This window comes from Protopterus annectens, chromosome 6.part0, assembly GCF_019279795.1.
Source record: "Protopterus annectens isolate FY-2018-M chromosome 6.part0, PAN1.0, whole genome shotgun sequence".
Lineage (NCBI taxonomy): Eukaryota > Metazoa > Chordata > Ceratodontiformes > Protopteridae > Protopterus > Protopterus annectens.
The window spans coordinates 267971997-267999951 of NC_056737.1; the positions used below are offsets into that span (position 1 = coordinate 267971997).

Below are 27955 nucleotides of genomic sequence, written 5' to 3' on the forward strand. Positions count from 1 at the left end.
CATCAGTGTCAGTATTCCTGCACACTCTGTAGCCACAGTTTGTTTGGGCAGCTTCACATACCAGGTAACCAGCACCACTAGTCTGCAAGTTTTGTATATTGGCAACGTATCACTTTTCGTACATTAACTTTGCACACTTGTGTAGAGCTGTACAAGTAGCACCTTTATTTTATGCATTCCATTTCCACCAGTCTTACTGTGCTCTGGAAAACAAGCCCAGTTGTCAAAGCAAAAGAATGAAGTTTTATATCTTCTTTTTTTTTCTCAGCTGTTTAGTAACTTTCTGTTGGCATTTTGTTTTCCAAGGAATTCAAAACTATTTTAGTTATACAGAAATTCATACTGATGTGGGCCATTGCTTACTTCATTTCATCACTTCCCTAATCATTTTATTTAAAAGAAAATAAAAAAAGGAAAGAAAAGAAAATTAATTTGTGATGCATTATAAATTATTGTGGAACCCAAATAGTTCCTGATAATTCCTATATCTACCCTTACAACTTTTATAACTTTTATTATCTTCAAAACAGTCAAGGTTTCCCTGTTACTTATTTTCACTTATCTCTATGTTTATCTTCTGCTGACTTCTAGGAAAACAAACAAAACACTAATTAATTTTGTCTGTATTTCGAAAGTAGCAGTAGGTTTATCATCAAGGTCTGTCCCAAGAGGTTCATAACCCTAAATAACGTCACACGTTGTCTCAGATCACCTTCTCTTACCTTTTAATAAACATTTATGGTATTCCTTTCCATAACACACATATGGCAAACTATCCAGAATCCTTCTAAGTAATAACAACCATTCCTGAACTCAGAAAGAGATTTAGGTTTAGTTTTGCAATGTTACCAAGCCAAACCTTACATACTAGGGTCTATATCAGCATATCGAATGCTGAAAATGCCAAATGCAATTTAATCGAACTGAAATGTTCGAAATCTCAAAAGAGCGAATTGACGGAACATTGATTTCTTTCCCAGGGAAAGAAATCGGTGTTCCGTGCAAAAAAAAAATGTTTTCAATACTTTAAACACTGACAGAAGTGGGGGGGCTTCACCCCCACACCCCACACACACACCCTACTTTATACCAACTCCGAGACCGCACCACAGTGGAAGAAATAGCAAACTCTGATAATGGCCCACCGATTTCTTTCCCTGGGAAATAAATCGATGTTCCGTCAGTTCGTTCTTCTGAGATTTCGAACATTTCAGTTCGATTAAATTAAATTCGGCATTTTCAACATTTGAAATGCTGATAGGAACCCAAATACTAGCACACGCAAAATAGATGAAGGAGGAGTCAGTGCAGGGAAGAATACTGTGAAACTGTGTAAACTACATCTTGTATAAGGAGATGTTAAAAAGGGATTACACTGAAGACAAGTCACAGAATGCACAATGGCTTGGTCCTTAGTTTTGTTAGGATGCTTTACATCTGACATCATCCACCAATTCAAGAACAGAACCAGCCTGTCTGCAGATGAGGATAAGGTTGGGGCTATGTTTCAAAAATGCAAATAGCACGTTACAGAAAAAAATATAAATACAGTTTAAGGTCAGAACATGCACAAATTGACTAAGGCAGCTTGCATGCAACAGAAAATATAATGAAACATTTTCATTAGTTATTCCCATGGCACGTAGCTTTACACTCTGCTACATAAATATTAATTCTTATCTTGTAGTGAGGTTTTCTTAAATTATTTCATTTCTTGTTTCATTTTTGGATTAATGATACTTTTTCAACAAATACCTGTTTGCAAGTGGTCCATATCAAACCTGAGCATCAGCTTTCAAAAATAAAGTATGCAGCTAACTATGTCAATCGGAATATATAGAAATACAGACACATAACTGCAAATAAAAGAAATAACCAGTGATTTGTTTATTTGTTGACTTATTTTTTTTGTGTGTTGACCATGTTGATTCCACTAGGCCTGTGATCTAGTTTCAGAGAAATCCAAGGTGGGATTTAAACATACAGGTGGAAGTTAGTGCAGGAGAGTGGGACAATTCCACTACCCTTTTGCAGAAGGCACTAATTCCACTACCCTTTTGCAGAAGGCACTAAGGGACAAGTAACACATGACTTAAGAAAAACTGGAGAAATGTAGGGATTATGGGGGTGGGGTTCAATGACAATAACTATAAAAACAGTTCATTTGACAGTTGGGTAAAGTAGATGGTGAAAAAAGAAAGGGTAAAGGCTGGCAGGAATACCTGTCAAAAGAGAATTATCTGTACAGAAAGACAAATGTGAATTTACAAGACTGTCCAGAAAACATGTTATTAAGTATCGAGGTTTTTGCAATTTGTCTTGTATTCTGCTTTTATAAAGAAAGGTGTGAAGCCTTAGTCTGAAGAGGTCTCCAACTGAGGAGACGAAAGCGCTTACTATTGGCTTTGGAATAAACTTGACTGATTTTATCTTCATACGGACACAGCATTTTATTTTGATTTTATTAAGTACCTTCATCATAAGAAAAGTTCTGGAAATACTGAACAAGAGTCACTGGCTTATTGCATAAGCTGGAGGAAGGGGAAACAGAGAAAGCAATGAGGGAGTTCAGAAGGACCAGAGTCAAAATAAATAAATAAATAAATGATGGACATGTATTTACCTTAAAGTTGCCCTTCAAGAAGGGCTCTCTGAAGTATGTGGAATACTTGCATATATTTGTACCTGCTGTTTAAACATCTCAGGTTCTTATACTCAGACTTTGCATCAAACCCTCTGTATCATTTACTCCTGGGTTACTACTGCAAGAATAATTATTGATAAGATTACAGAATATAAACATGACATAAAATTCAAGGACCATTGTGTTGTGTTGTAGGAGTTGGTGTGTACAATGTAAGAGGATCAAATGAGCCAACCACAGAAGAACCTTTTCAAAGATCAAGTGACACTAAGTGCTCACATATCTGTTCTGATTTATTTTGAAAGACCTCTGCAGTGCCTGGAAGATGAGAAAAACCCCAAGCAGTGCTCAAGAAAACTATACTAACAGTAGTCAAAGGCACCAAGCCCTCAAAAAAGGACATACTGTCCGTTAAGACTGAAACTTCAAGCTATAATGCTTGGCAGAAGTATGAAATGATAACCGTATGATTACAGCACAAATTACCAACGTGACACATTCTTGAAGCAAGCAGTAGAGGCAACCACTCTGCTGGTGGAATGAATTATTTCACCCTTGACCAATAATTTAGTAACCTTCTAGTGACAAATGATGACAGAGTTGGCAATCTATTTACAGATGATATAATTAGTCAATGCAGGACTCTTCCTATGCCACACAAAGTAAATCATCAGCTTGTCTATTTGCCTCTGCATATGAACCATATAAAGTCAGACCTGTTACCAATAGTGAACATCTGGGGTTTGAAGACTATATTCTCCATAATCCAGAACATCCAGAAAGAAAATCTGGAAATGAATGAATAAGTGGACTAACACTTCAGAAACTGCCATTAGAAAACAATGAATATACATATCACTACAGGCCTAGTCCTTCAGGAATATGAGACACGTCTCTTTACATATAACAGCCTGGACCTTGGAGATCTACCATGCTAAACACATGGCTGGAAGCAATAGCATTCTCCAGGATGCAAACACTGGATTTGTTTAAGATGCCATTTCAAAGGCCATATGCAACAGTACACCGATCATTAAATTTAGGTCTCAAGGCACACAGAGAGAGAGAGTCTTCACCATGTAGAAAAGGGAGGCTCCATTTTAACAGAATATTTTGTAAGTCTACACCTTTCATCAGATGACATCATGTCAAGATGGTTAAAACATGTACTTTGATATTGAGATAAAATCTAAATTGAGAAGAAGCAATAATACCCAACTACGGACATGCAAACTCAGAGCTGTATAAACTGAGGAGGAAGAAGATCTCTCAGCTCAAATAGAGACTCTTTTCTACTTGGCCTTGTAGGCTGCAGGAGAGTAAACATTCCTGGATATTTCTAATACTTCTCAGATATCCCTGGGAGTCAGGTCACTAAACAGAACTACTGAATGAATTAGTCATGCTTTCAGATTAAGACAATCATTTTGCCACAGTGCAAAAGCCCTTAGAATTCATTGAAATCACTATGGGAAGGCCAGGATAAGAAGGCTGTGGGTCTCAAGCTCATCTCTAGGAGTTCCCAAGTCAGTTGAGAGATATTCCCTCCAGCATATCCTTGGTCTCCCCTGGAACCACTACCCAGTGGACCATGCCTGATATTCTTTTTTCATAAAAAAACTTTATTGTTCTTTGTCATGAAGAAAAAATAAATATTCAGTTATTATAATAATATAATGAAAATGATAAAATAATAACACAAAAGATGAACATACTCAAACTATGTACAACAGCCTGTTCTCAATAGGTGACAATATTAAAGCTCCAAAAAATATCTTATTTTCTTTCTTAATCATCAGAGGCAAGATTCTGTTAAAAAAGTCAATAATAGAATAATTTTTGATATTACTTTCATCCAAGGATTATTGTTAAATAGTTTGGGATGAATCCTGGGTTCTTTTATTTTGGTCTGTTTTAAGGCAGTTTATTTTAAACAGGATAAGAAATCTTCAAAAAGCGGTGATGTAATTGATTTCCATTTTCTGGTAATACTTTTCCTTCCTACCACAAGAATAGTCCATATCAGAAAGAGGTTATCTTTCTTTCAACTCATGTCCATCATTTACATTAAATAAGATTAAAGACTTGGTAGTGAAAGTGTGTCAGAGAATAATGCTTTCAAAAAATCATCAATATTCCACCAAAATGGACTTAGAGAATGAATTTAAAAAACATGTATCCAATCAGCATTACATTCTTGCAAATATCTCCCAGTAATGTACATCATTGTTTTTGTTAATTTTAGACATTTTATTTGGAGTTAGAAATGCTCTGTTTAGAAATTTCCATGTATGAAATGGAGCAAAGTGATAGGGATTTCAGCTGATCCACATAGGACAGATACTAAATACCTTGAATTCTCCTAGTGAGGAACTTTTGTGGACTCTTCAATTGCTGCAGGTGCCTGGAAAGGTACATACCAAAGGGGCACTGTATTCAACTATTGGCCTATTGAGAGAGTACAGGGAGGTTATAACTTCTTTTTTTTCCCAGAGGCAAAGCCCTTACTTACGAGATGAGCAATATAGAATTGTCCTTCTTACCACTATGAAGACATGGTGATCAAGGGTAAAGGCTGCTGTCAACCTGTGTGCCCAGGTCTCTCACAACTGAGTGTGTGCTTAGGGTGTTTCTGCTGAAGTGGTAGTTAGCAGGAACATCGCCCTTAATGAAAGGGATGATGATACATTTTTTTGCATTGAGTTTAAGACCATGACTTTGGCACCAATCATTTGTTTGCATAAGACCCTCTTGCAGGATGTTGATATTGTTTGGAGATTCTATGACCTCTCCCAGTCTGTAGTCATCAGCAAACTTTGTCAGCCACAGACCTTTAGTTTTTGCTTCTACTTCAGAGAAATAGATTCCAAATAGTAGTGATCACAGGACTGATCCCTGTAGAACACCGCTGGTTAAATGTCTGCTGTTGGAGGTGGATTCCCTTTGTTTTGACTGTATGGGTTCTACTGGTGAGCCACATAATGATATAAGGGTTGATACCTATCTGGGTGAGTTTGTCAATAATGCTGAGTCAAAATATTGTCAAAAGCCCTGGCCAAGTCCAAGAAGGCTGTATGCACAGTTTTCCCTTCATCCAGGGCTCTAGTGACTGTCTCAAAGAAGTCCACCAGGTTTAACAGGCATGATCTCCCTTTGACAAATCCAAATTGAGTAGGGTCAAGTGTTTGAAGATTACCTATATCTTTGTTGATAAAGTCTGTGATGATTAAGCTAATAGATCTATAGTTCCCGGGGTCAGTGGAAGCACCACCATTGTGCATGGGTATAACAGTGGCTGTTTTCCATTCAGCTGGGATGAAGCTGGTGCTTAGATTATGATTGAAAAGAGTATGCAATGGGTTGCTAACTCTTGTTGGAGGCCATGTAGGATGCAGCCTGGGATGTTATCAGATCCCATAGATGCTTTGTTTTTGGCCTTAGAGATGGCATTTATGACCTGCTATCTAGAGATACAAGGTGGGGGACAGATGATGTCATGGGGTATGTGTGGTGGGGACAGTAGAGTGAACTTTTCACAGAACCTGTCAGCTAATATGTTTCCTATGTCCACAGGCTCAGTGCATGTGGTATCATTAACTATCAGTTTGGCACAAATTTGGGTCTAATCTTTTAGGCTACAGATGCAACTAAAGAACTCCTTATAGATGTCCTTAGTTGAGGATGCTAATTTGGATTTATAGTTTGCTTTGGAGGACTTCACAGGAAGTCTTATTTGCTTGTTTAAGCTGAGGAAGGAGCGTTTCCAGTTTAGGGCACACTCCCTCTTACTTTTCGACAACAATTTCTTCCTTTTATTGTAAAGTCTGTAAATGGCAGTTGTCCACACCAGTGTGATAGAGACTTCGAATGAGACTGACTTGTGGTCAGATCTGACACGGGAAGAACTCACAGTAGTCCCCCAGTACCAGATACAAGATATTTTCACCAGATCTGGTACCTCGGCCATTCACCTTCAGGGATCTGAATAACAGTCAACAAGCATTGCTTTACATACATGTGCAAACAAGCATCCCTAATAATTATCCAATTATACAATTAATAAAAATCTCTTTCCATTACATTTTTCTGTAACAAAAAAAATGTTTAATACAATTTACTTTTAAATACATTAAATATTTATCTCTTGGTTTAACCCTACAGGAAATAATGTATTATAATTCAAAATAAGCCTAGCTTCTAATTTTAATAATTTACTTACATAAATCACCACCCCTAAGTAAAAAAGGTTTGGCTGATAATGAAAAAAATAAAGTCAGAATCCACATCCTCATGTGCTTCCATAAAGTGCTTAGCTATAGGACTGTTGCTGTTACTATTTCTGATAACCTGTAGATGCTCCAATATACAAATTTTGACCCTACATTTAGCTTGACCCACATACCACAAAGACCTCGAACAATTGCAACCTATTATGTATACCACCCCTCCTGAATTACATAAATATTTAATGTATTTAAAATTAAATTGTATTAAAAATGTTTTTTGTTATAGAAAAATGTAAGGAAAAGAGATTTTTATTATTGTATTATTAGGGATGCTTGTTTGCACATGCATATAAAGCAAAGCTTATTGATTGTTATTCAGATCTCTGAAGGTGAATGGCCGAGGTACCAGATCGATGGTGGCTGAATAAATAATTGGAGCTGAACTCTGTGCATTTTTTTTTTTTTTCGTTTTGTTTTTTTGTTGTCTTTATTGGTATTTAAATGTTGTTTTTTATTCCTTACAGAACAGCCTGCAAATGGTTTTAAGTCAGAATAAATGGAAAGCAGAACAAAAAGCAGACTGCAGCTCACATGCAACAGACTGCAGCTCATATGCAACAGAATCATAATGAAATAGTTCATTTCTCAGGCTCATGATCGACATTCTGTTGCACAAATATGAACTCATATCTTGTACTGGAACTTTACTTACATTACTTAATTTCTTACATCATTCTTGTATTACAAGATAACTTTGAACACAGACCTTTGTTTGGAAGCGGTCCCATATCATATCTAAGCAACAATTTCAAAAATAAGTGCGCAGGTAACTATATCAAACATAATACACAGTGCTAAACTGAAGGAGTTATAGAAATGCAGGTGTACAGTAGCAAAGAAAAAGTATATAAAGAGGTTTGTTTTAGCAATCTTATTATTTATTTATTTACATCAGGTTAATTCCACTAGGCTTCTGATTTAGTTATAGGGGTATGAAAGGTGGCATCTGAACATACTTGAGGTGGGAGCAGGATTTGGGCAGGTCACCAGGAAAATTCCTTTATTCTTCTTCAGAAGGTACCAAGGGACTAACACAGAAGTGAAGGATAATGGAGAGGTAGAAGAGATGTGATAGTAAGTATGAAAACTAGTCAATTTAACAATTGAGAGGGGTCGATATCAACAAAATGGGAGTGTAAAAGCTGGCAGGAGTAACTGTAATTATAGAATTATACAGAATGACAAATCTTGAGTAGAGAAGTAAACCATCCTATATATCCTCTACTGTATCGCCAAAATAGACTTTATAGAATTCTACTACATAGAAATACCATCAGAGGTGATCCTGTCACAGGTCTCTACATAATTCCTGTAATCTTCAGATAAACACAGTGTGCTTCTATGTTTTAATTGTAAATAAATTACATAGGATTTAAACCAAATACTTACGCAAGTCTGCTCCCTCTATATTTTTAGCTCCAATGATTCTCACAGTTAAATCACGGCATGGGTGAACTTCTTTCTATCAAATGATAAAAAAAAATAAGGAAAGTGATAGAAAATGTAAACAGAACATGATATACAGTTTTGATTCTGACCTGTTACTGATTATGACTTTTGATTACAAGGTAGGTGAACTGCTCCAGCAGGACCCTTTTCAGCCACAACACATACACAATGTAAAAATACACAGCAAATACATATGCAGTAATGTGAATACATGACAAAAAAAAAAAAAATCCCAGACGTTGAGGTACTGAGCTAATTTACATTTAGTAACACTGGGCGTAAACAGGACAATGTTTAGCTTAAGGTAAACAGTTACATTCCACAGATCATGTGGCATATAGTTTTTACTTATACAGTTATTTACATGTAAGGTTAATTTATTTCTAATATAGTTATGAGTCACATACTTCAGTGGCACAAAGAAATTAACTTACTGATAACGATACATAAATGTTTGTGCTCATCTAGGAGTAGTCTTTGTAACTTCATACATAATACATGACTTGCATACCCTGATTAGATATAATAACTGATACATTCCTTTGAAAGCTCAACCCGGGCTTAAACATGCCTACTTGTAAAGATATTACAATATGAACTATGATCAAATATGTGAAAGCCTTTTCAGTCTTTTCTAAGTAACAATCATTATCAAATCATGTTTGATTTTACATAAAAACTTTCTGTCAATTCCTTACCCTGGCTACATTAAGACTAGTGTTAAGTAATGTTGGGTCTATATTTTACTTGGCCAACACCATGAAAGGTAAACTTTTTTTTACATTTTTGCAGGGGGTATGCACCCCCCCCCACATCCCCTGCAAATTAAATATACCAACTCTGAGATTACACTAAAATGAGGTAAAGGGTAAGTCACAGCCAGTCGGCATGTCAATCACACAATGTTTTTTTTTTCAGGATGGCCAAATAAAATCTTTCATTGAATTTCACTTCAATGATTAGGTCATTTGCTGAATAGGTAATTCGACAATTAGGGTCTGACAATTAGGTATTTGATAAATTAAGAGTCGGACAATGTGATATAGACCCATAATGTTGAGGTGCTGTTTTCGTTTGTTGCAGATGTCAGTGAATACCAGAGCACTAATTAATCCATGTAAAACATGTACAGTCTGGGGCAGCTTCAGGAAGGCCGATAATAAATACCAAGAATAGAAAAGACTGAATGAATGACCCAAGTGATAGCAGCAATAACGGTATTTTGCCACCACAACTCTAAATTGTCTGTCAAACAATTATTTAGTGCATTGGGCCCCGTTCACAGCAAAGTTAGAGAGGACACTAAATGGGACAGAGTTGTTGCCTTAATCCATGCCTTTGTGAGGTCTACAAAGATCACTTCTACAATCAGGCCCTTTTCTATGCTAATATGACTACAGTAGTACTTAGTAACTTTTTTTGGAGTTAACATTGTGACTTTGCCAAGAGTCCAGAAACTCCTAGATTTATAAGGCCATTACATTTTTACAGGCATTTTCAGGCAGAATAGTGTATAGATAGGTTTGTAATAGTCAGTAATATCCTCTTCTTTTTGCAACAGTTTGTGATGCGTCTCCACAGAGGAGCAAATAAATAGCACTTTGTGAGACTGGGAATCAGCTAAAGGAATGAATGAATTTTGTGAAATAACTACGAGCTGAAACATGAAAAATCCTGCTACAAGTAAAACTGAAGACTCATAATCCACACAAGTAGACAACAGTATCAATGAAAGCCTAACTAAATGCCTATTACTTGTGTTAAACAAAATGTTAGTATGTGGCACATTCTTTATCTATGATGAGAAGCTGTAGCAGTACCAGTTCACAAAGGGCGGGGGGGGGGTCACATTAGCCCCAAATAATTTTAAAGACAGCAGCCTTAGAGTATTCTATGTGAAATCATGGAGAACTCTCAATGGGAGCATATTCAAAACAAGAGCTGGGACCTGAGTCTTTTACATATGGAACAGTGTGGGTTTTCTGAAGATAAAACATGCTTGTTAAATCTTGTGACTTTGTTTGAAGAGGTAACAGCAGTATTTGATGAAGGGCCAACAATTCATGCTTACTTATCTTAACCTTGCTAAGCCAGTTTAGTAAATAATGGAGTAATTGACAAATTAAAAGCATTATTTTTCAATCCAGATATGCCCCAATGGGTAAAACGTCAGATAACAAACAGGGAATACATGTCAGTGTGTTGGTGGGGTTACCTGTCTGCCCCTATAAGGGTTACCAGAGGGCGCTGTACTGGGGCCACTTCTTTTCAAACTTTTCTTCTCAGACATACAATGGCAAATGGGCTGTGGATTAATGACAGCAAACTGAGTAGCATAAATTACTTTGACAAAATGATGAAGCTGTCCAAGGTAACCCTCAAAATATTCACCTGGTACAGTAATAATGATCACAGGTTTAATGTCATTAAATGCAACTTAGGAATGCAAAATAAATGGTTAAGTCACATAAGACGGTACAGTCACTGAAGATCTAGAGGCAATGGCATAAAACAATTTAACCTTTGACTAGTGCGCATCTGTCAAAGTCAGAAAAGCATATTTTTTAGTCCAACTAATTCTGAAGGGCATGTCTAATTACTTTGGGATGATCATTGTATACCTCACCGATGTAACGCATTGTCAGTTTTAACTATGTATTTTGTAAACTTCAAACAACCACCTGAAACAACTTGAAAAGGTACAAGGGCTTCTAAATTACAATAAAAATCGTAAAGCTGGAAAACTTGAACTGTTCAGGAAGGCTTCAAGAACTGTTATATTCAGCTTCATAAAGTTTGCTTATAGGTAAACTGTGCTTAGTTTGTAAATCACTTCCTGGTCCAGTCTATCTATATACCACATCATTGGGGAGCTGAGACAAGATCAAGTAACAGAATGCAAAAATAAATGTTAAGCGATACATTATAATACAAAAATAAATATCAGTTTGTTTGTTTGTTTGTGTCTTTCTGCTTTTCCCGGTTAGGGGTCTCCACAGCGGAACTCCGGTCCGCTAATGATTGGCAGTAGATTTTTACGTGCTGGCTTGCCAGGCCTAACGCACAACCTTCAACGAAGGAATGCCCATTCACGCATGTCGACACACAGAAGACGCTCTAACTGAGATTTGAACGGGCAACGTCTAACTGTGAGGCGACAACGCTACCACAGCACCATCACCGCAGTTACAAAAATAAATATCAGTAATAGAAAAAAAAATAGGAAGTGAAAAATGTCAATATAAAAGTTTAAAGCAATCAAGTTTCTTAAAAACAAGTAGGTTGTAAGCTGGACAGTCAAACCTCTGAATCTATATAGCATGAGCTGGCAAGGAAGAAAACAAAGAGTAAACATGACCAGAGTTCAGTAATGAGGTGAGGAAAGCTGTGTGGTAAAAGGAGGCGGTTTACAAGAAGTAAAAAGGACAGGATGATGAAAGAAGACAAGATTATGAAATGTTAAAGAGAATGCAATAAAGGAAGTGAGACAGACAAAAAAAGAGTAAGATCTGGAAAAACACACACAAAAAAAAAAAAAAAAAAAAAAAAGAGGAAAACAAGCAGTAATGCCCAATAGGGTGGGTGTTACACAGAAATAACAGGCAACCCAGAGGTATTGTGAGGGATACTGAAAAATTAATGAAAGAGAGTAGAGAATTCAAAGAGGAAGGAGAATAAACAAAGCTTCTAAAAATATTTATCTCCACCTTTATTAAGGAGACTGTAGGCATAAATCCTGCATGAGCGTGACGAGAGGATGAGAATTTCAAGGCTGACTGATTATTATATATATTACGTACAGTCTCAAAAATTTCATTCTCACATATATTAATAAAGACATCAATAACTGGATGACTAGGTGGGATGAAAACATTAGGTTTCTTGAACACATTAGTGTCATTCAATTCTCCGCTCTGTTTTTTGAACATTTTCAACAAAACATTTCTACCAAACGTGTAAATCCAAAATGCTATCCGTTACCTCACGGTAATATATGTGAGAATGACATTTTTGAGACTGTAGGCAATGAAAATAAGAATAAAAATAAGTATTTTTCTAATTTAAGCAGAGGTGAATGGAATGCATTAAGACAGCTACAGTCAGACCGTACAATCATAATTAAGCAAGCTGACAAAGGTGGACCTGTTGTTTTAATGGATAAAATATATTATGACGCAGTAATGTATGAAATGTTGTGTGATACCTCCATATATGAAAACATAAGTCATAGTGATATGGAGAAAATGTTAGCACGTTTAGATGGAATTTTGTATGATTGTTTATTGGATAATACTATCTCAAATGAGCTATATAACTATTTTAGAGTGAAGGAACCTTTAGTGCACAGTATACATGGACTTCCAGTAATTCATAAGGATGTATATCATCCCCCGTTAAGACCAATAGTATCTGGACATAACTGGTCTACCGAGCCTATTTCCTTATACGGTGAGAAAAGTTTAAGAATGATAGTGAACAAAAATAAGAATATTTTAAGAGATTCCAAGCAATTTTTACAAGATTTGTTTGCATTTAATAATGAGAATGGATATGAAGGAGATGTAGGAGGTTTGTTGTTAGCAACACTAGATGTATGTTCACTGTTTACTTGCATCCCGAATGCTATGGGCTAGAATTTTTGAGACAATACTTACTGGAGGAAGGGACATATGATGGAACAAAAATAGACTTAATATGTCTACTAATGGAATTGGTTTTAACCAATAATGTGCTTAACTTTGATCTGAAGTTATTTATGCAGAAAGATGGGATGGCCATGGGCACGGCTAGTGCTAATAGCTATGCCAATCTTGTCATGGTCGAGTGGGAAAATAAAAACGTGCTTTATAATGAAAAATGGCCCCAGATTCGATTCTACAAACGTGTTGTAGATGATCTTTTTCTGCTATGGAAAGGCAGCACAGCAGCGCTAAGTCAATTTGTCTCAGAGATTAGCAACAGTACTGATTTTTTGAAATTTGAAATGAAATATTCAATACAAGAAATAGAGTTTCTGGACATAATGATTTTCAAAGATGAAGTGGGTGGTTTGGTCACTAGGCTTTTTAGGAAAAAATGTTATAGGAATACCCTACTCCATAGAAGTAGCATTCACCCAGGACATATTTTTAGGAACATTGTGAAAGGGCAAACTCTTAGAACTTCAAGGCTAACAGCTACAGATGATGAATTTGAGAAAGAATTAGTTAATTTAAAATTCAGATTCAATGAAAGTGGTTATGTGGATAGCACAACTACTGAAGTCCTGGATGCAGCTACTTCATGGAGGGGCAATATAGGGAAACCGTATTTCTCATCATTTGGTGGGAAAAGAACTTTAGTCCAACAAAATAAAGGATTTGTTAGGTTTTCAACTTATTATACCAGTGATGTGAATACAGCAACCAGTGTGATTAAAAAGAACTGGAATATACTTACTCAGAATCCAGAAATTATGCAAGTTGTAGGGGAAAATCCGAATTTTATATTTAAAAACAAAAAATCATTGAAGAGGATGTTATGCTACCCACACAGTGATAAAAGACAAGAAATGACATTAGTGAAGGGGACAATGCCTTGTGGTGAATGTAACCAGTGTACATACATTAATAAGAATAATGCATTCATACATCCAGATACTAAGCGTACACATAGATTCAATGTGGTGGCAAATTGCAGTACGAACCATGTGGTTTATTTAGCTCTCTGTAAATTATGCTCTGCCTTCTATATAGGCAAAACTGACAGACAGCTAAGGTTTAGGATCAGAGAACATTTACTCAACATTAGGAATGGTGTTTTAACAAATGCATTAGCCAAACATATATTTTCCAAAGGGAATGACCATAAATTTACTTTTCTGGTTGTTGAAAAAATGAATCCTAGTGATAGGGGTGGAGATATAAGAAATCAAACTGAGACCTCTGAAACCAGATGGATCATTAGGTTAAGGGCCAACAAAGGGAAGGGCCTTAATGACAGGATACCACTTAAGCCAGTTTTGAAGAATAGGAGGTTATTTAAATAAAACTATCATTTATTTATGAATGTTAGATATATATTAAATATTCTTTATATATATATATATATATATATATATATATATATATATTTTTTTTTTTTTTTTTAATCAAAGTATTTTTAAATGTTTTCAAATATGGTCTTAAATGTAGTTTTAAATAAAGTATGTCTTCGCATATATAATTATTTAGGATGATTACTTAAGTGATTAATTGCTATGTTTAATTGGTTTAAGTATATTTAAATGGAGATGGCAGCATGTTTTCTCCAAAGGTCTGATGAAGTGTTATGTGTATCATGAAAGCGCTTACCTACTTATAATAAAAGTATACTGGATGTTATCGGTGTTTTGACTGTGTTTGAACAACAACTTTGTGCCTTGGTTACCCTACCGATATTTTTGTGGACTTTTTATGAGCTTTTTGTATATTGGTGGAGTACTTATCCTAGCTGCTTCCTTTCTGGACTTTTTGTTCTTTGTTATGTCCCTTACCTACAGCCATACTCGCCTCTTACATGACATCAAAATAAATGTAGAAAACTATTAGATAACTGAGTCCACATAATAGGACAAGTACTGTGTGCATGCTAATGTCATGGAGTGCAGTGACACAGCTGCACCGGTATTTAGCCCAACCTATGCAGCACATAACCCCTCACTTTACCTACATAAATAAAAAATAGTAAGGTGCGTGCTATATCATTTGAAGCAACAGTATTGCAGATTTCCAATCCCCAGTTAAAATCCCATAGCATCCCATTTTTTTCACAAAGTAAAAAGCAAATAACATTAACTCTTCATCCAGTATGTTATGCCCAACACATTGCATGTTCTCTCTCTTTGAAAATTAACAATAATCTTTGGTTTCCATAAATGTGTCATTGCAATTGCTAGGAACATTTTAGTAGCCAACATATTCTTCATGAGGAAGTTCATGTCCCAAAACAATCCAAAAGCCAAGAGACTTTAAAGCTTGCTTCATGAACCCTTTCTTTACGCACTTGGAGAATAGGCATTACCCCATGAACAACAAAAATATTGTATTCTTCAAAGTGTCCCACACGTAACAATCATCAGAAGTAAACCCACTAGACTAATATTCCATAAAGGAATAACATAGCACTCAGAAACTGAAAAAGTATTTCTGCTACAGACTTCAGAAACAGCTTAAAGGCTAAAGTGGTACAAGTACTCCTCCACTCTCCATGTTTATGATCGGATCAAACAGCGTCTACCTGCTGCCATTGGATTTCCACTTGTTGATGGTCTCACCATTCTCTTTGAAAAAGAACCTCCATGTTGTCCCTAAAGTGCTCCAAATAGTACTACAAGTTGAAAATTCAGCTTAGCTCCTATCAATGCTCACTCTACAGCAGTATCTTTTATTGGTTCCTCATTGCTCGGTGCTTTTTCCTCCATTTCAGCATTTACCAGTGGCCAGGAAAGTGTCAATGCCATCTACCTCTTTAGTATCCAAATGCACATTGTCAGTCACATTAATTAAAGTAGGTTCTCCATATTCTGTGTTCTTCCACAGCCAACAAGTTTTCACACACTGATATGATTCTGCAAAATGCAATTACAGCTTAAGCTATACAACACAAATAAAATAAATATAATCAACACAGAGGTCTTCTGGACACTTTAATCCTCCAAATTTCCATAGAAACAAAGCCAGATGAGGTACATATGACACATGACATTGCTTTAAAACATTTGTAATATGAAGTTTACATTAGTTTTCAGCTGAAAGAACAGAAAAGCATTTGCTCATGGAATCTGCCATTATTTGCAGTTGTCGTAAATGGTCACATTTACATATTTAATTTGACTTTTATTAAACAGAAAACACCCATTAAGCACAACTGTGATTGATTTGTGGACTTCATTTTATTCATGACCTGGAAGATTTGGCATACATATATATACATATATATATACATATATATATATATATATATATATATATATATATATATATATGCATAGGGTGGAAAATTTATTTATTATTTATTTTACATTTGTTGACTGGGAAAAGTCTTACTGAGCTAGCAAAGTAGCCCTTTTTCAGCAGAGGCCCGGGAAGAAAAGTTCCAAAAACTATTATACAATTAAAAAATAAAATAAAAATGAAATGACAGATAACAATAGCATTTTGCAATATTTACAACATTATGCAAGTTTCAAATGTGTATACATAATCATTAGTAATAAAGACTATGTGTACAATTGAAATCAAAGTATTCTTACAAGTTATTAACGTATAAGTACTATACAGACATTCACTACTTTTAAGAGATGACTTTGGGGAGGAATATAGTGTGAGAGAGGTTAAGCTGAGGCATAAATAGTGTATTTTAGTAAGAGAGATAGGCATGACCTGGAGGAATAGATGTTCTAGAGCAGAAGGGAGTAGCAGTTAAAATTTGCGCTAGTGTTTCAAGAAAAGATTCATTTATGAGTGGATAAAGTTTTTAGGGGGTGAATACGGGGGCAGGACCAGAGTGTTTTTAGGTGTTCTTTGGTTGCTGCTTTGAATTGTTTAGGTTGTTTAGTTAATCTAATTTGATATGGAAGCTTGTTCCATGCAATGGTAGGGTGATAGCTATATAGGTTGCTACCCATTTTAGTCCTAAGTTTGTAGGCACATAGTAGGTCTTGGTCAGAGCTGCAAAGTAGTTGATATAGTATAGAATAGAATGAATGACCTGGAGCTGAGACAGAAGAAGAAAATTAGGTAGTCCCAGCCAGTTTAGGTGTTTAAGTGAGACACAGTGATGAGTTTTAAAAGGATGTTGGGCAGAGAATCTGGCTGTCTTATTATAAGTAGAGTTAAGTTTTGCTAGGAGTGTGTTATTAAGGTTTGTTAGAATCTGAGAGCCATATAGAAGACTAGGTAATAAACAGGAATGCGATAGGATAACTTTAGCTTTGTACGTGAGAAACTTTCTACTTCTATATAGGAGGCCTAGTTTTGATGAGTCTTCTTGATGCAGTTGTTGATGTGCAAGTCAAATGTAAGGTGTTCATCTATTAAGACACCTAAGTTTGGTGCTTGTTTCAGCTATTATAGGAGTGTTATTGAGAGACAGTACGGTAAAGGTAGATTTAAGATGGGTAATAGTTTTTGGGAGAAAGATTAGGAGTTTAGTTTTTTTAGGGTTTAGGATTAGTTGGTTATTGGTGAGCCATGTTTCCACGGAGGTGAAGGCAGCCTGAGTTTTGGAGATGAGATCAGAGGAAGAATCAATGATGGTAATCACAGTACAATCATCTGCATATTGTACAAGAAATGACTGAGAGCAAAAAGTATGGAGTATGTTTGTAAAAATGTTAAATAGCAGTGGACCTAATATGGAACCGTGGGGGATGCCCATCTTTATGGAGAGAGGGGGAGAGAGTGTAGAGAGCCATTTCACAGATTGTAATCGATCAGAAATATAGCTGGAAAATCAAGTAACAGTGGCAGGAATGAAATTTAGATTAGTCAATTTAGCCAGAAGTAAAGACTGTGATACAGTATCAAAGGCTTTAGAAAGGTCTAAAAAATAAACAGGAGACAAGTTTGTTGTTATCACGAGCCTGGGATATAGTGTTAGTAAAGGAGATTAAGGCAGTAGTTGTACAATGTTTTGGGCAGAAACCATGCTGAGCAGGAGTAAGTAAGTTTTCCCATATTAGATATTGCACAGTTTGCTTATGTATGCATTTTTCATGTAGTTTAGAGAGTGGTGACAGGATGACTATAGGTCTAAATTTAGAGATGTCTAGAGAATGTCCTCCTTTGTGGATAGGTAATGTGTAAAATTCTTTCCAGACAGATGGAACTTTAGGCTCAGTGACAGAGCAGTTAATCAAGATGGATACAGGAAAGGCAAGAGTATTTGCTGCTAAGTGGGGGAAGTAGGAAGGAATGTCATCAGCGGAGGTTGAGCAAGGTTTTAATTTGGAGAGTAGCAATTTGATATAAATGGTAGAAACAGACTGGAAAGAAAAAGGATCAGAGGGGAGTTTGTATTTTTTCCAGGTTTTCCATAGCCTGTCCCTATTTTGCATAAGGGTGCAGGTTGCTTTGGATAGCCATGGGGATACCTTGGATTTAATTCTAACAGTACGAAGAGGTGCAAGGGAATTTAGTATATCAAGAAATATGGAGTTAAAGGATTGGACAGCATCATCCAGACAGCTCATTAAGGTGACTCTAGTTAATTCTAGAGAGAAGGGTGTTAAAGGTGTCAGGAGAGAAGTCGGTTAGTTTTTGACAAGTTATGTATCTATGAGATCTGGTATGGTGGGAAGTGAATCTAGTGACTTTTATGGGAGAGTGATCACTAATTATTGTGGAGAAAAGAAGATATAGCCTTGAGAAATTATAGGACTATTGCTGACTGGAGTTATATATGGATAGAGGGTAGCCAGTGATGTGAAGAGAAGTAGTGGAGGCAGAAAGAAAATAGTATAAGGTGAGATAGCCATATTGGGAAGATAAGAGAAGTCAGTTGATTGACAGATAATTACAAGTGTGTTAGGAAGATTTGTGAATAAAAATGAGGTTAGGGACAGTATGGAGGTGTAAAAAGGATTAGGTTATATGGGGATATTGGTGAAAGTTGTGAGGAAAGTGAGGGGTGGGATGGAGATTGAGTGGCCTAGATGACTGAAAGGGGTGTGATGTACAGTGAGTGATCAATATGACAGGAAGGGGTGTGGTGTAAGGTTATGGGTGTGTCTGGGGATAAGTATAAAGGTAATGATATGGGGAGGTGGGTGGGAATGGGGGTGGGTAGAGGAGCAAAGTGAGCCTGAGAGTAGCGAGGGCAAATGGATGGGGACTACTTCAGAATCCCCGAGCTACTAAGGAAAAAAGACAATCACTAATTCAGATAGAACAACAAAGGAGTGGGGGGGTCAAGTTAGGAGGATAGAAAGAAGCAGGGAAGACAGAGTAGTAGCAGCAAGATACCCTCAAAGTGAGAGTAGCACAGAAGATAAAAGAAAGAGTAAGAAACACGTCAGGTCAAAAATAAAAGGAAAGGTATGAAGTTAAAACAGAGGTAGGAAGGAGTTTTGTAACATGATCTAAAAAATGCAGAGAAGGAAACAGACATTGAAACCAACAGACATGAAAGCCAAGCGACTAAGTAAGAGGTAGGGTAGGGCCAGGTATAGAGAAAGAAACAAAGAGTAGGGGTTTGGCTGCTGGTGACCCTAGTCAGGAGCTAGTTAAAACAACTCTAACCAATCTCACTATGTTATAGTCACAGTAATATAATATTAATGAAAGAGTACAGAGACAGACTGACATATTGGGTCAGTGGTAAGACTCAAATTCATTAGCAAGGACTGACAGAGCAAGAGCTAGGAAGGATCTAGGCATAGGGATGATGGCAAACAATGGTAGAAGGAAGTAGAATGTAGAAAGGGCTGAGGACTATGGGAAAAGAGTAGGCAGGAATGCATGAGAGGTCATGATAGCTTCTTGATGATGGGAGAAATGAAGGCAGTACAAAAAGTAATATAATATAGATATTAAAAGTTAGGAAAGTTGAGCATTCTTTTTAGACTTATCCAATGCCTTTGACACTATAAACCTTCATCTACTGTTGTGCCACAACTCTGTTTTTATGAGCTGTTGCTTAGTGCTTGCTAATGTATATGTAAGTATCCTGAAGATAGAACTCAGTTCTGTTAAAGAGTATAATATTCTCTCACTTCCATCCACCCTATGAGAGAGTCACAGACTATGTTCCTCACCTGCTTCTATCCTCTTTTTTGTGAATACTACATTGGATTATTGCATTCAGGTTAATCTAATCCAGTATGCCGAAGACAATTACTTACTCACAGCTAATTCAATTGCTTTTGTCTGATTGGAGGAATAAAACATCAATTAACAATCCTCAGTCGTGGTTCTCCTCCATAAGTCTTCATCTCAACACAAACAAAAGGAAATCTGTGCTATTCTAAATCAACCTCCTTGCAATTAGCAGTGCAAATCCTAGTTCATCTTAAAGCTCCATTCATGATCTTAAGATTAAAATTAGACAACCAGTTTCAATTTGAAAACTACATTAACCATACGTGTGACTAAATCAGTCAAAACTTACGGCATTCATAAACAGTCAAGTAATTTATGTTGGCATCATTTTCTTTCCATTGTTTCTTCATTTCTAATTCCATCTCTGTTAAATTCACTTCACATTTTCACAAATCTTTAGTCATCAACATTCAGTAAGCTTGAACAACATCTACATTCAACAAACCTTGAATAAGGTTACAATTGTTTCCTAAAATAAATGGCTGGCCAACACTTAAACAGTTTCTTTTCTCTCCAGTCCCTCACATGCCTTGAATTTAGATATCACCTAAACTTAAGTACTTAACATTACATTATAGAAAATGCCCATCATTAGAGGCTCGATTGGTACAAACTAACACTCACACTGGGATCATCCTCATATCATTTTATTCCAAAATCCAGAAATCATCCTGATGCTAGTGATTATGCACTTTTTGTTACTAATGTATGGAATAATCTCCCACCACATCTGATGCAGACCAAAATAATAGCAGTTTCTAAATGGAAAGTAAAAAAATCTACCTTAAGAAACAATGGTTTTGTGCAATAAAGTTACTTAATGTTGTTAGCATCATAGGTCTACTATTTTTTTATGGACCTAATTTCTCTTCACTATGCTTGTTCATTGTTGATATCCATTGTCTGTTCATTATTTGTACCTGTTTTCATTGTACAATACACATATTGATTTTCTTAAATGCTTCTGTAATTTATTTTTATTTCTCCTTCATCTTTGTTGATATGTAGTATAGGTCAAGCATATTCCTAGGTATTGACTATTCTAGTCTTTTTTTAATTCACATCCTAACATATACAATTCCATATGTCTGTCCATTTACTTATATCCTGCGTGTTGTAAGATCCATGAATATTTCCTTCGCCATGCAGTACTGATTGATGTTTATTCAAGTACTCTTTTTTTCTTTCTTTTTGTCCTTGCTATCTGCTGGAAATTAGCCCGCCCTTCAACCAATTTTTTTTTCTATATTGCCCTAGCTCACCACACATTCCCAGTAAGCGCTCTACCAGGATGCATGCAATGGGCACAGTAAGGGACTGTCACTTTTTTTCAATGAGTGACATAAGCCTGCAATGATATCTCCTCCTTCATGTACATTTATTCAGTCTCCACCAAGGAAAGCAGTGTACTGTGTGTGGCTTGGACACATGCTCCACCCATCTTCCCTGAGAGTCATGAGGAAGCTTAGGTTGACTCCTTTGCACCTGCCAGCACCTGTAGGTACCCAAACCACTAAAGGAATTTGGGTCACCCAGTCATAGTCAGGACTTTATCACTATAGGACAACAAAGCTGGCTAAATTCATGTACTCCATTTTACTGTTATTAGAGATTTTTCCTCTCAAGACCACTGAAAATGGGCTATGTTTTGTGGAAATTCTTAGTCTACAAATGCAAGCAAGCAAATAAATGAATCAAATCAAACCAAAATTTGAAGTTACAATGTAGAGGATGAAGATCAGCTATTTTGACCATAACCAGCTTATTATGTGTTTGAGACATGAATGCTAAGAAATTCATCTTAACAGTGACACTCAAGTGGTGAATTTTGGCATCTATGCCAAGAAAATATAATAGAGGGTTATGACATGAGACCCAGTCAAAATTGTTTGTAGAACAAGGAAATGGAGTTTTATTTTTTTTATTCTGTAACATGGAGCAGACAAAATTGTAGCAGGGTTAAGTGTGTTAACAGCTTTCAAAGTCTTTCAAATCCAGTAAAGCACTTAATGCTGTCAGACAGATGGCTGGCAGAAAAGAAGTAGCCGCCTGTGTAGAAAGGAGGTTCATCCACTAATCTTTCCAACTATAGACCCACGGCCATTCTTTCCCCACTAGTCAAATTCTCCTCAAAAACAAAAAACAATTTGTCTTTGCCACCTTCCTTGATATGTCAAAAGCTTCTGACATTGTATCTTATCAATTACTTCTCAACAAACTTGCCACATTCAGTTTTAGCACTGAAACTTTATGCTGGTTTCATAGTTATTTCTCCAACCATAAACAAGCCACCTTTTGGATAATAAACTCTCTCACTTACTACCCATTACTGTTGGTGTTCCACAAGGCTCTGTTCTTGGCCCACTTCTCTTCATTATTTTTACTAAGGATCTTTGTTCTGCAGCTAATCCCGCCTCATTAATTCAATATGCAGATGATTCTTCCCTTATCTGCTCTACCCCCACCTTGAATAAGCTCCAAGATAACACTCAGAATGCCCTGGACAGTATTGAAAAATACTTATAAGACCATCAACTCATTTTAAACCTTAGCAAGACCAAGCTTATGGTTTTTTTCAACTCCTCCATAAAAAATAATCAAGCCCCCCTTTCTATCTGTTCCTCCAATGGCTCAACTATTGAACCCATACAACAAACAACACTTCTCGGTGTTACTATAGACAATGGCCTAAAGTTTAATAGACACATAGTATTAACAATCAAAAAAGTCCATAAAAAACGTGGTGCCCTTTATAGGGCTAAAGCATATCTGACCAATCATGCCAGACTCACTACAACCAGGGCTCATCTTCTATCTACACTACTTTCCTGTTCACATATATTCACAGACCTTCGTAAATCAGACTTAAATAACCTTGAATCTTGATATAATAAAATTGTTAAATTTATGGATAACCTCCCACATAGATCATATCATTGTACTGCTATGCAACATCTCGGCTGGATTGAACTCCATAACTTACTCACTCTTAATCAGTTAATAGTTGCTCACTCTGTTATCCATAAACTGGACCACTGTCCAAGCCTATCTGACCTTGTTCAGCCCTATACTAACCTGACCTCACTTAGTTTATAAATTTTAGCTTATAAATTACTGCTTAAAGTTAACAAATCTCATAACTTTCATGGTGATTCACTATATAACCACTCGATATCCAAAGCTTGGAATTCACTTCCACGGCATATTCTATCCTGTCCTGATACTCTTAACTTCACATGGCACCTACTAGAATACTACTCAAACCACTGGTTATGTTCATGCACTTCCTCTGGCTAAGTTATCTCCACCCTGCTCTTCTGTCTTTCTGTTATTTTCCTTGCTCTTATACTAGGACTGAGTAGCCTATGAATGACATTATTTGTCAATCTTACATTAAAACATTTTTTTCATGTAATTTGAACTCTAATCCATTCATATGTACATTTTTGACTTTTTCTTATCTTGTCATATCTGTACCATGTTTATTTTATCGACATTTGTAACTTTTACTTATTTGCACAATGTGTATATTTTTTATCTTAACTTTTATAACTTTTGCTTGGGAGCTTTTCTCCCCGGGTCTCCACTGAAAATGGGTTACTTACCCAGTCGGACACTACCTGGTAATCAAATGTAAATAAATAAATAAATAACTTAAAAATCTATTATACATTTCATTCTGCTACACTTAAAATGTGTGGCAGAACAAAGTTCTAAAAACAGCTTTAGAAGCTGTTTTACCTTCTGTCAGAGTTCTATGTTGGCTGGCACTCTCAGCTGTTAATTCCTAGTGCAATACCTGATATTAACAATCCTTAAATGCTGTTAAAAAGATTTTGTTAAAACCCTTAAGCTTTGTTAAGATTCTAAGTACCTGCTTAATAAGTTTCTTTTTCCACTGTAATGTCTTTGCCTATCTCATATTTTGAGCCTGCAATGTAGGCTAAGTGCTTACACATGTCGTCATAAAAACTGTATGGAAAACTTATAATGATAACTTGTGAATATCCCTGCCAGACATCTTAGGAACAATGCCAGACATCTTAGGAACAAAGGCAACCTCGACTGACATAATCACACAATAACTAAGAGGACAAGGCCTACAATACATCAGCTGCTCATAAACAGAAAGTGTCATCCCTTAACCAGGACAGACACATTCAATGCCTCCCTAACATGTATACCCAATAACCCAACTGTGTATTACTTGTGGAATTATTTAAAAAGTACCCTACAGTGTATGTGAAACTTAATTTACCAAAGTATTTCAATTAATTGTTTGTTGACTGTTTGGAAGGGTCACATCCTTATTGTAAAACTGTACACGTTTATGTAGTATTAAGCCTGTATTTTATGATAAGGCATTTACAGTAATTGTGTGTGTCCGGGTGTAAATAGTGAGAATGCAACACAGTATTTTTGTTTGCTAGCTCTTTTGCATTAGTATGCAGGAGTGTTTCTCTCCTAATTTCTACTGAAAGTGGGTCATTATTCCAATGAGATACAGTTTAAAAAATGCAGTCAAGAAGGGATAACCCAACAAAAAAAAAAACCTTGCAACTCATCTAATCCCCACCAAAAAGCATTTCTGCAGAGGAAAGGGAGGAGACCCTGCACCACAATACCCCCTTACTTAAATATACTAATTCCATGGCTGCACAATCCAGGAGAAAAGAGAAAGCACACAGAATAAAGAATCCCTGCAGTCACACAGATAGAAACCACATGGCCTTTGACTACCAGCTGAGAACAGAAACAGTAGAGCTTGCTGATTTTGTCATATTACAACCTTGAACATTTCACAATCAATGAAGAGCAGGGTCAGGAATATTCAAGTGTAAAGTTTAGGTGTAACCACTTCCCCACTTGTTCCATATTGCTCCTATCTTTAGTTTTTTTTGATGATACTTTAGGTGTACAAAAATAGCCTTCCCAAAGACATAATACAAAATCATATTTCAGTCTAAAACAAAGGACTAATACAAAGGCATATAATAAGGTTACCCACAGGGAATCTGAATTACACTTCCATGTTTAACACATGGAGGAGAAATATATTATCCTGTTCAGTTGTTACATTTTCAAAGTGGGTAGTCCCACTGATTCAGCAGCTATTTCACAGGGCAGATCTGCAAGTGACTCACAACAACACGTACAAATCAACAAGATGCAAGTCTATATTTCAAATAGGAAGACAGAATGACATACACACATGCATATACATTGATTAATATATATATAATCACTGTTTTGAGAAAACACTGGAGAGAGACTGAATTATGTAGGGAAGAGGAAAACACATTAAAATGAAACTATTCTACTTTGCAACAAGTTGATATTTCATCACCATTTCAGGTACCTAGAAGTGATATCCTAACGTGTAACAGAATGCAGTACAATTTTGTAGAGCACAGTTAAGCATAACAGAATATTTCACGATTCATAGGAGTGAGAAACTGCACTAACAAGAACAGTCAGTTCCTAACAGACAATATGTAGCATTTCTGAATACTGTCTAACTTTATCGGTGAAGTGTTAGCAAGTTCTCCTATTAGGGTGCAGTGGTAAAGGAACAGTGTTGTCTAGGTACTCTGGAAGGAAAAAAAATAGTGTCAACCCAGGCAGTATACCTAACAGACATAGGAGGCACACAGATGGAGATCTCAGGTGAATGGCATGGAATCGCAGACTTGTACAGGACATTGCAAGATAGGCATTTGAGGGGGTAGGAATATGGAGCATGTCACCAAAATATCCATTAACCCGGTTCTATTACTGGACATAACAGCATTGTAGTGACTAAGATCTCTGAAACAGCTCCAGGGCCCATGGTTTAGTTCTGACTTCAAGCTACAGTCTGCATGGATTATGCAAGTTCTTGGCAAGACTGTATTGATTTTCATCAGCTACAACCCCCCCCCCCCACTTCCCCAAAACATGCTGTTTAACTGGTAATATTAGGCTGGCCACACACACACACATATAAATTTTATATATATATATATATATATATATATATATATATATATATATAGATATATATAGATATATATATATATATATATATATATATATATAGATAGATAGATATATAGATATATATATATATAGATATAGATATAGATATAGATATAGATATATATATATAGATATATATATATATATATAGATATAGATATATATATATATATATATATATATTTATATATATATATATATATATATATATATATATATATATATAAAACATGCACCCACCCCCACACACTGTATTTCTGCTTGAACGTGTGGCCTTGCTGTTGCTGAAAAGGGTCCAAGGAGCACCCTACATACTAAATTAATGCCTGACAAATAAATAATAAATAAAATTAGGGTCACATTGTTCTCAGATCAGTTTAATGAATCACAGGACTATAACAAAAAATACAGCAGAAAACTGTCATCCCTTAAATGATAGATATGTCAAAATGTAACCAGGGACTTTTTCACTTAAAAAAAAAAACAAAAAAACAAAAAAAAAAACACACACACAGAACTGGCTTTAGAGTGCCCAGCTACCTAAAATATAACAAACTATGAGGTGTCAACCAACCTTTAGACTATAAACAGAGTGTTGAGAAAAACACTTTCTAGGGGTTGTAAAACAGAATGTGTCAAAACGCTTCACACAAGACTTGTCTTTACTTTTGCAAACACTACATGCAGTGAATGTGCCAAATTTTCTTGCTGTCAGAAACATTAAGAAAAATCCAGCATAGTGTGTGTGTGTATATCTATACTCAAAATTTTAGTAAATACAAACATTACATACAGTATTTAGAAATGTGTCATTATGCTAATTAGGTTTTAAGTACGTTATAAAGTACTAACACTCTGAAGCTGCACAATATTCTTGGAAATAAGTTGAATCACTGAGATATGAGTGCTAACACATTTCATTGTTCAACATATTACTTCAGTTAAATTCTAAAGCAGATGTTATTATACAGGTAAATGAGAAACTGTGGAAATTCTCACTGAAAAAACTAAATCAACCTTTACATACTCAGTGTAAAAGGTCTATAAAAAGTACATAGTATTAAACATTAGTTACCTGAACAGAACTAGCTCGCCAACTTTCCTCTCTGTTAATGTCTTCACTGGCATCGTCATCAGCCACAAAAATTGGACACGTTCTGGAAGACAGTTGCCCAAAGAAGCCAGTGGCAGACATAATGAAAAAAAGATTTGATTACTTTATTCTCGGTATATTATGAGTGAAACAAGGCACTAATTTAGTACTCTCACATAGTCAGTGCAACCTTATATTAGCTGCTGGCAAGCATTCATATATGCAGCTTCCCTCCCCCAGCTTCTGGAAGGGGAGGGGCTGGTTCTCAAAGCAAGATAGCTGAGTAAAAGACAGCCTCTGAAGCTGCAATGTGGCACATTCATGATCTTTCTTCAGCAGCCCCTCTGCTATGAAGTAATCTTTCCTCTTTATTAATAAGTAGGGTTAGTTTAATGGGAAAGAACATGGAAAAACACTCTGTCCTCATATCATAGACACCCAGCATGCAAAACCTACTCAATTGTTGAGTTCATGGATCCAGCATGATATGTTTTTGGAACCTACTAAACTTTCTTAATCTTGGTATTAATATTAAACAAGGCTGTCCAATAATGTTCATGACGAAAACAGGATTTTCATCATAAATAATTAGCCCTAATTATATGAATTAAATAAAAAAATCAGA

At 36.0% G+C, this 27955-nt stretch overlaps 1 protein-coding gene across 1 annotated transcript in view; it reads right to left on the reverse strand.

Annotated features, from left to right (window-relative positions):
• LOC122804254 (cytosolic phospholipase A2 zeta-like) overlaps window positions 1-27524 on the reverse strand; it is a 1019603-nt gene extending 992079 nt beyond the window's left edge. The window contains exons 1-2 of the mRNA XM_044074015.1: window positions 27313-27524; window positions 8320-8392 (exon numbers count right to left, since the gene is read on the reverse strand). Coding sequence (XP_043929950.1) covers window positions 8320-8392; window positions 27313-27432 — 193 coding nt within the window. The 5' untranslated portion in view covers window positions 27433-27524. The remainder of the gene's footprint in view (window positions 1-8319; window positions 8393-27312) is intronic.
• Between the last annotated feature and the right edge of the window lie 431 nt (window positions 27525-27955).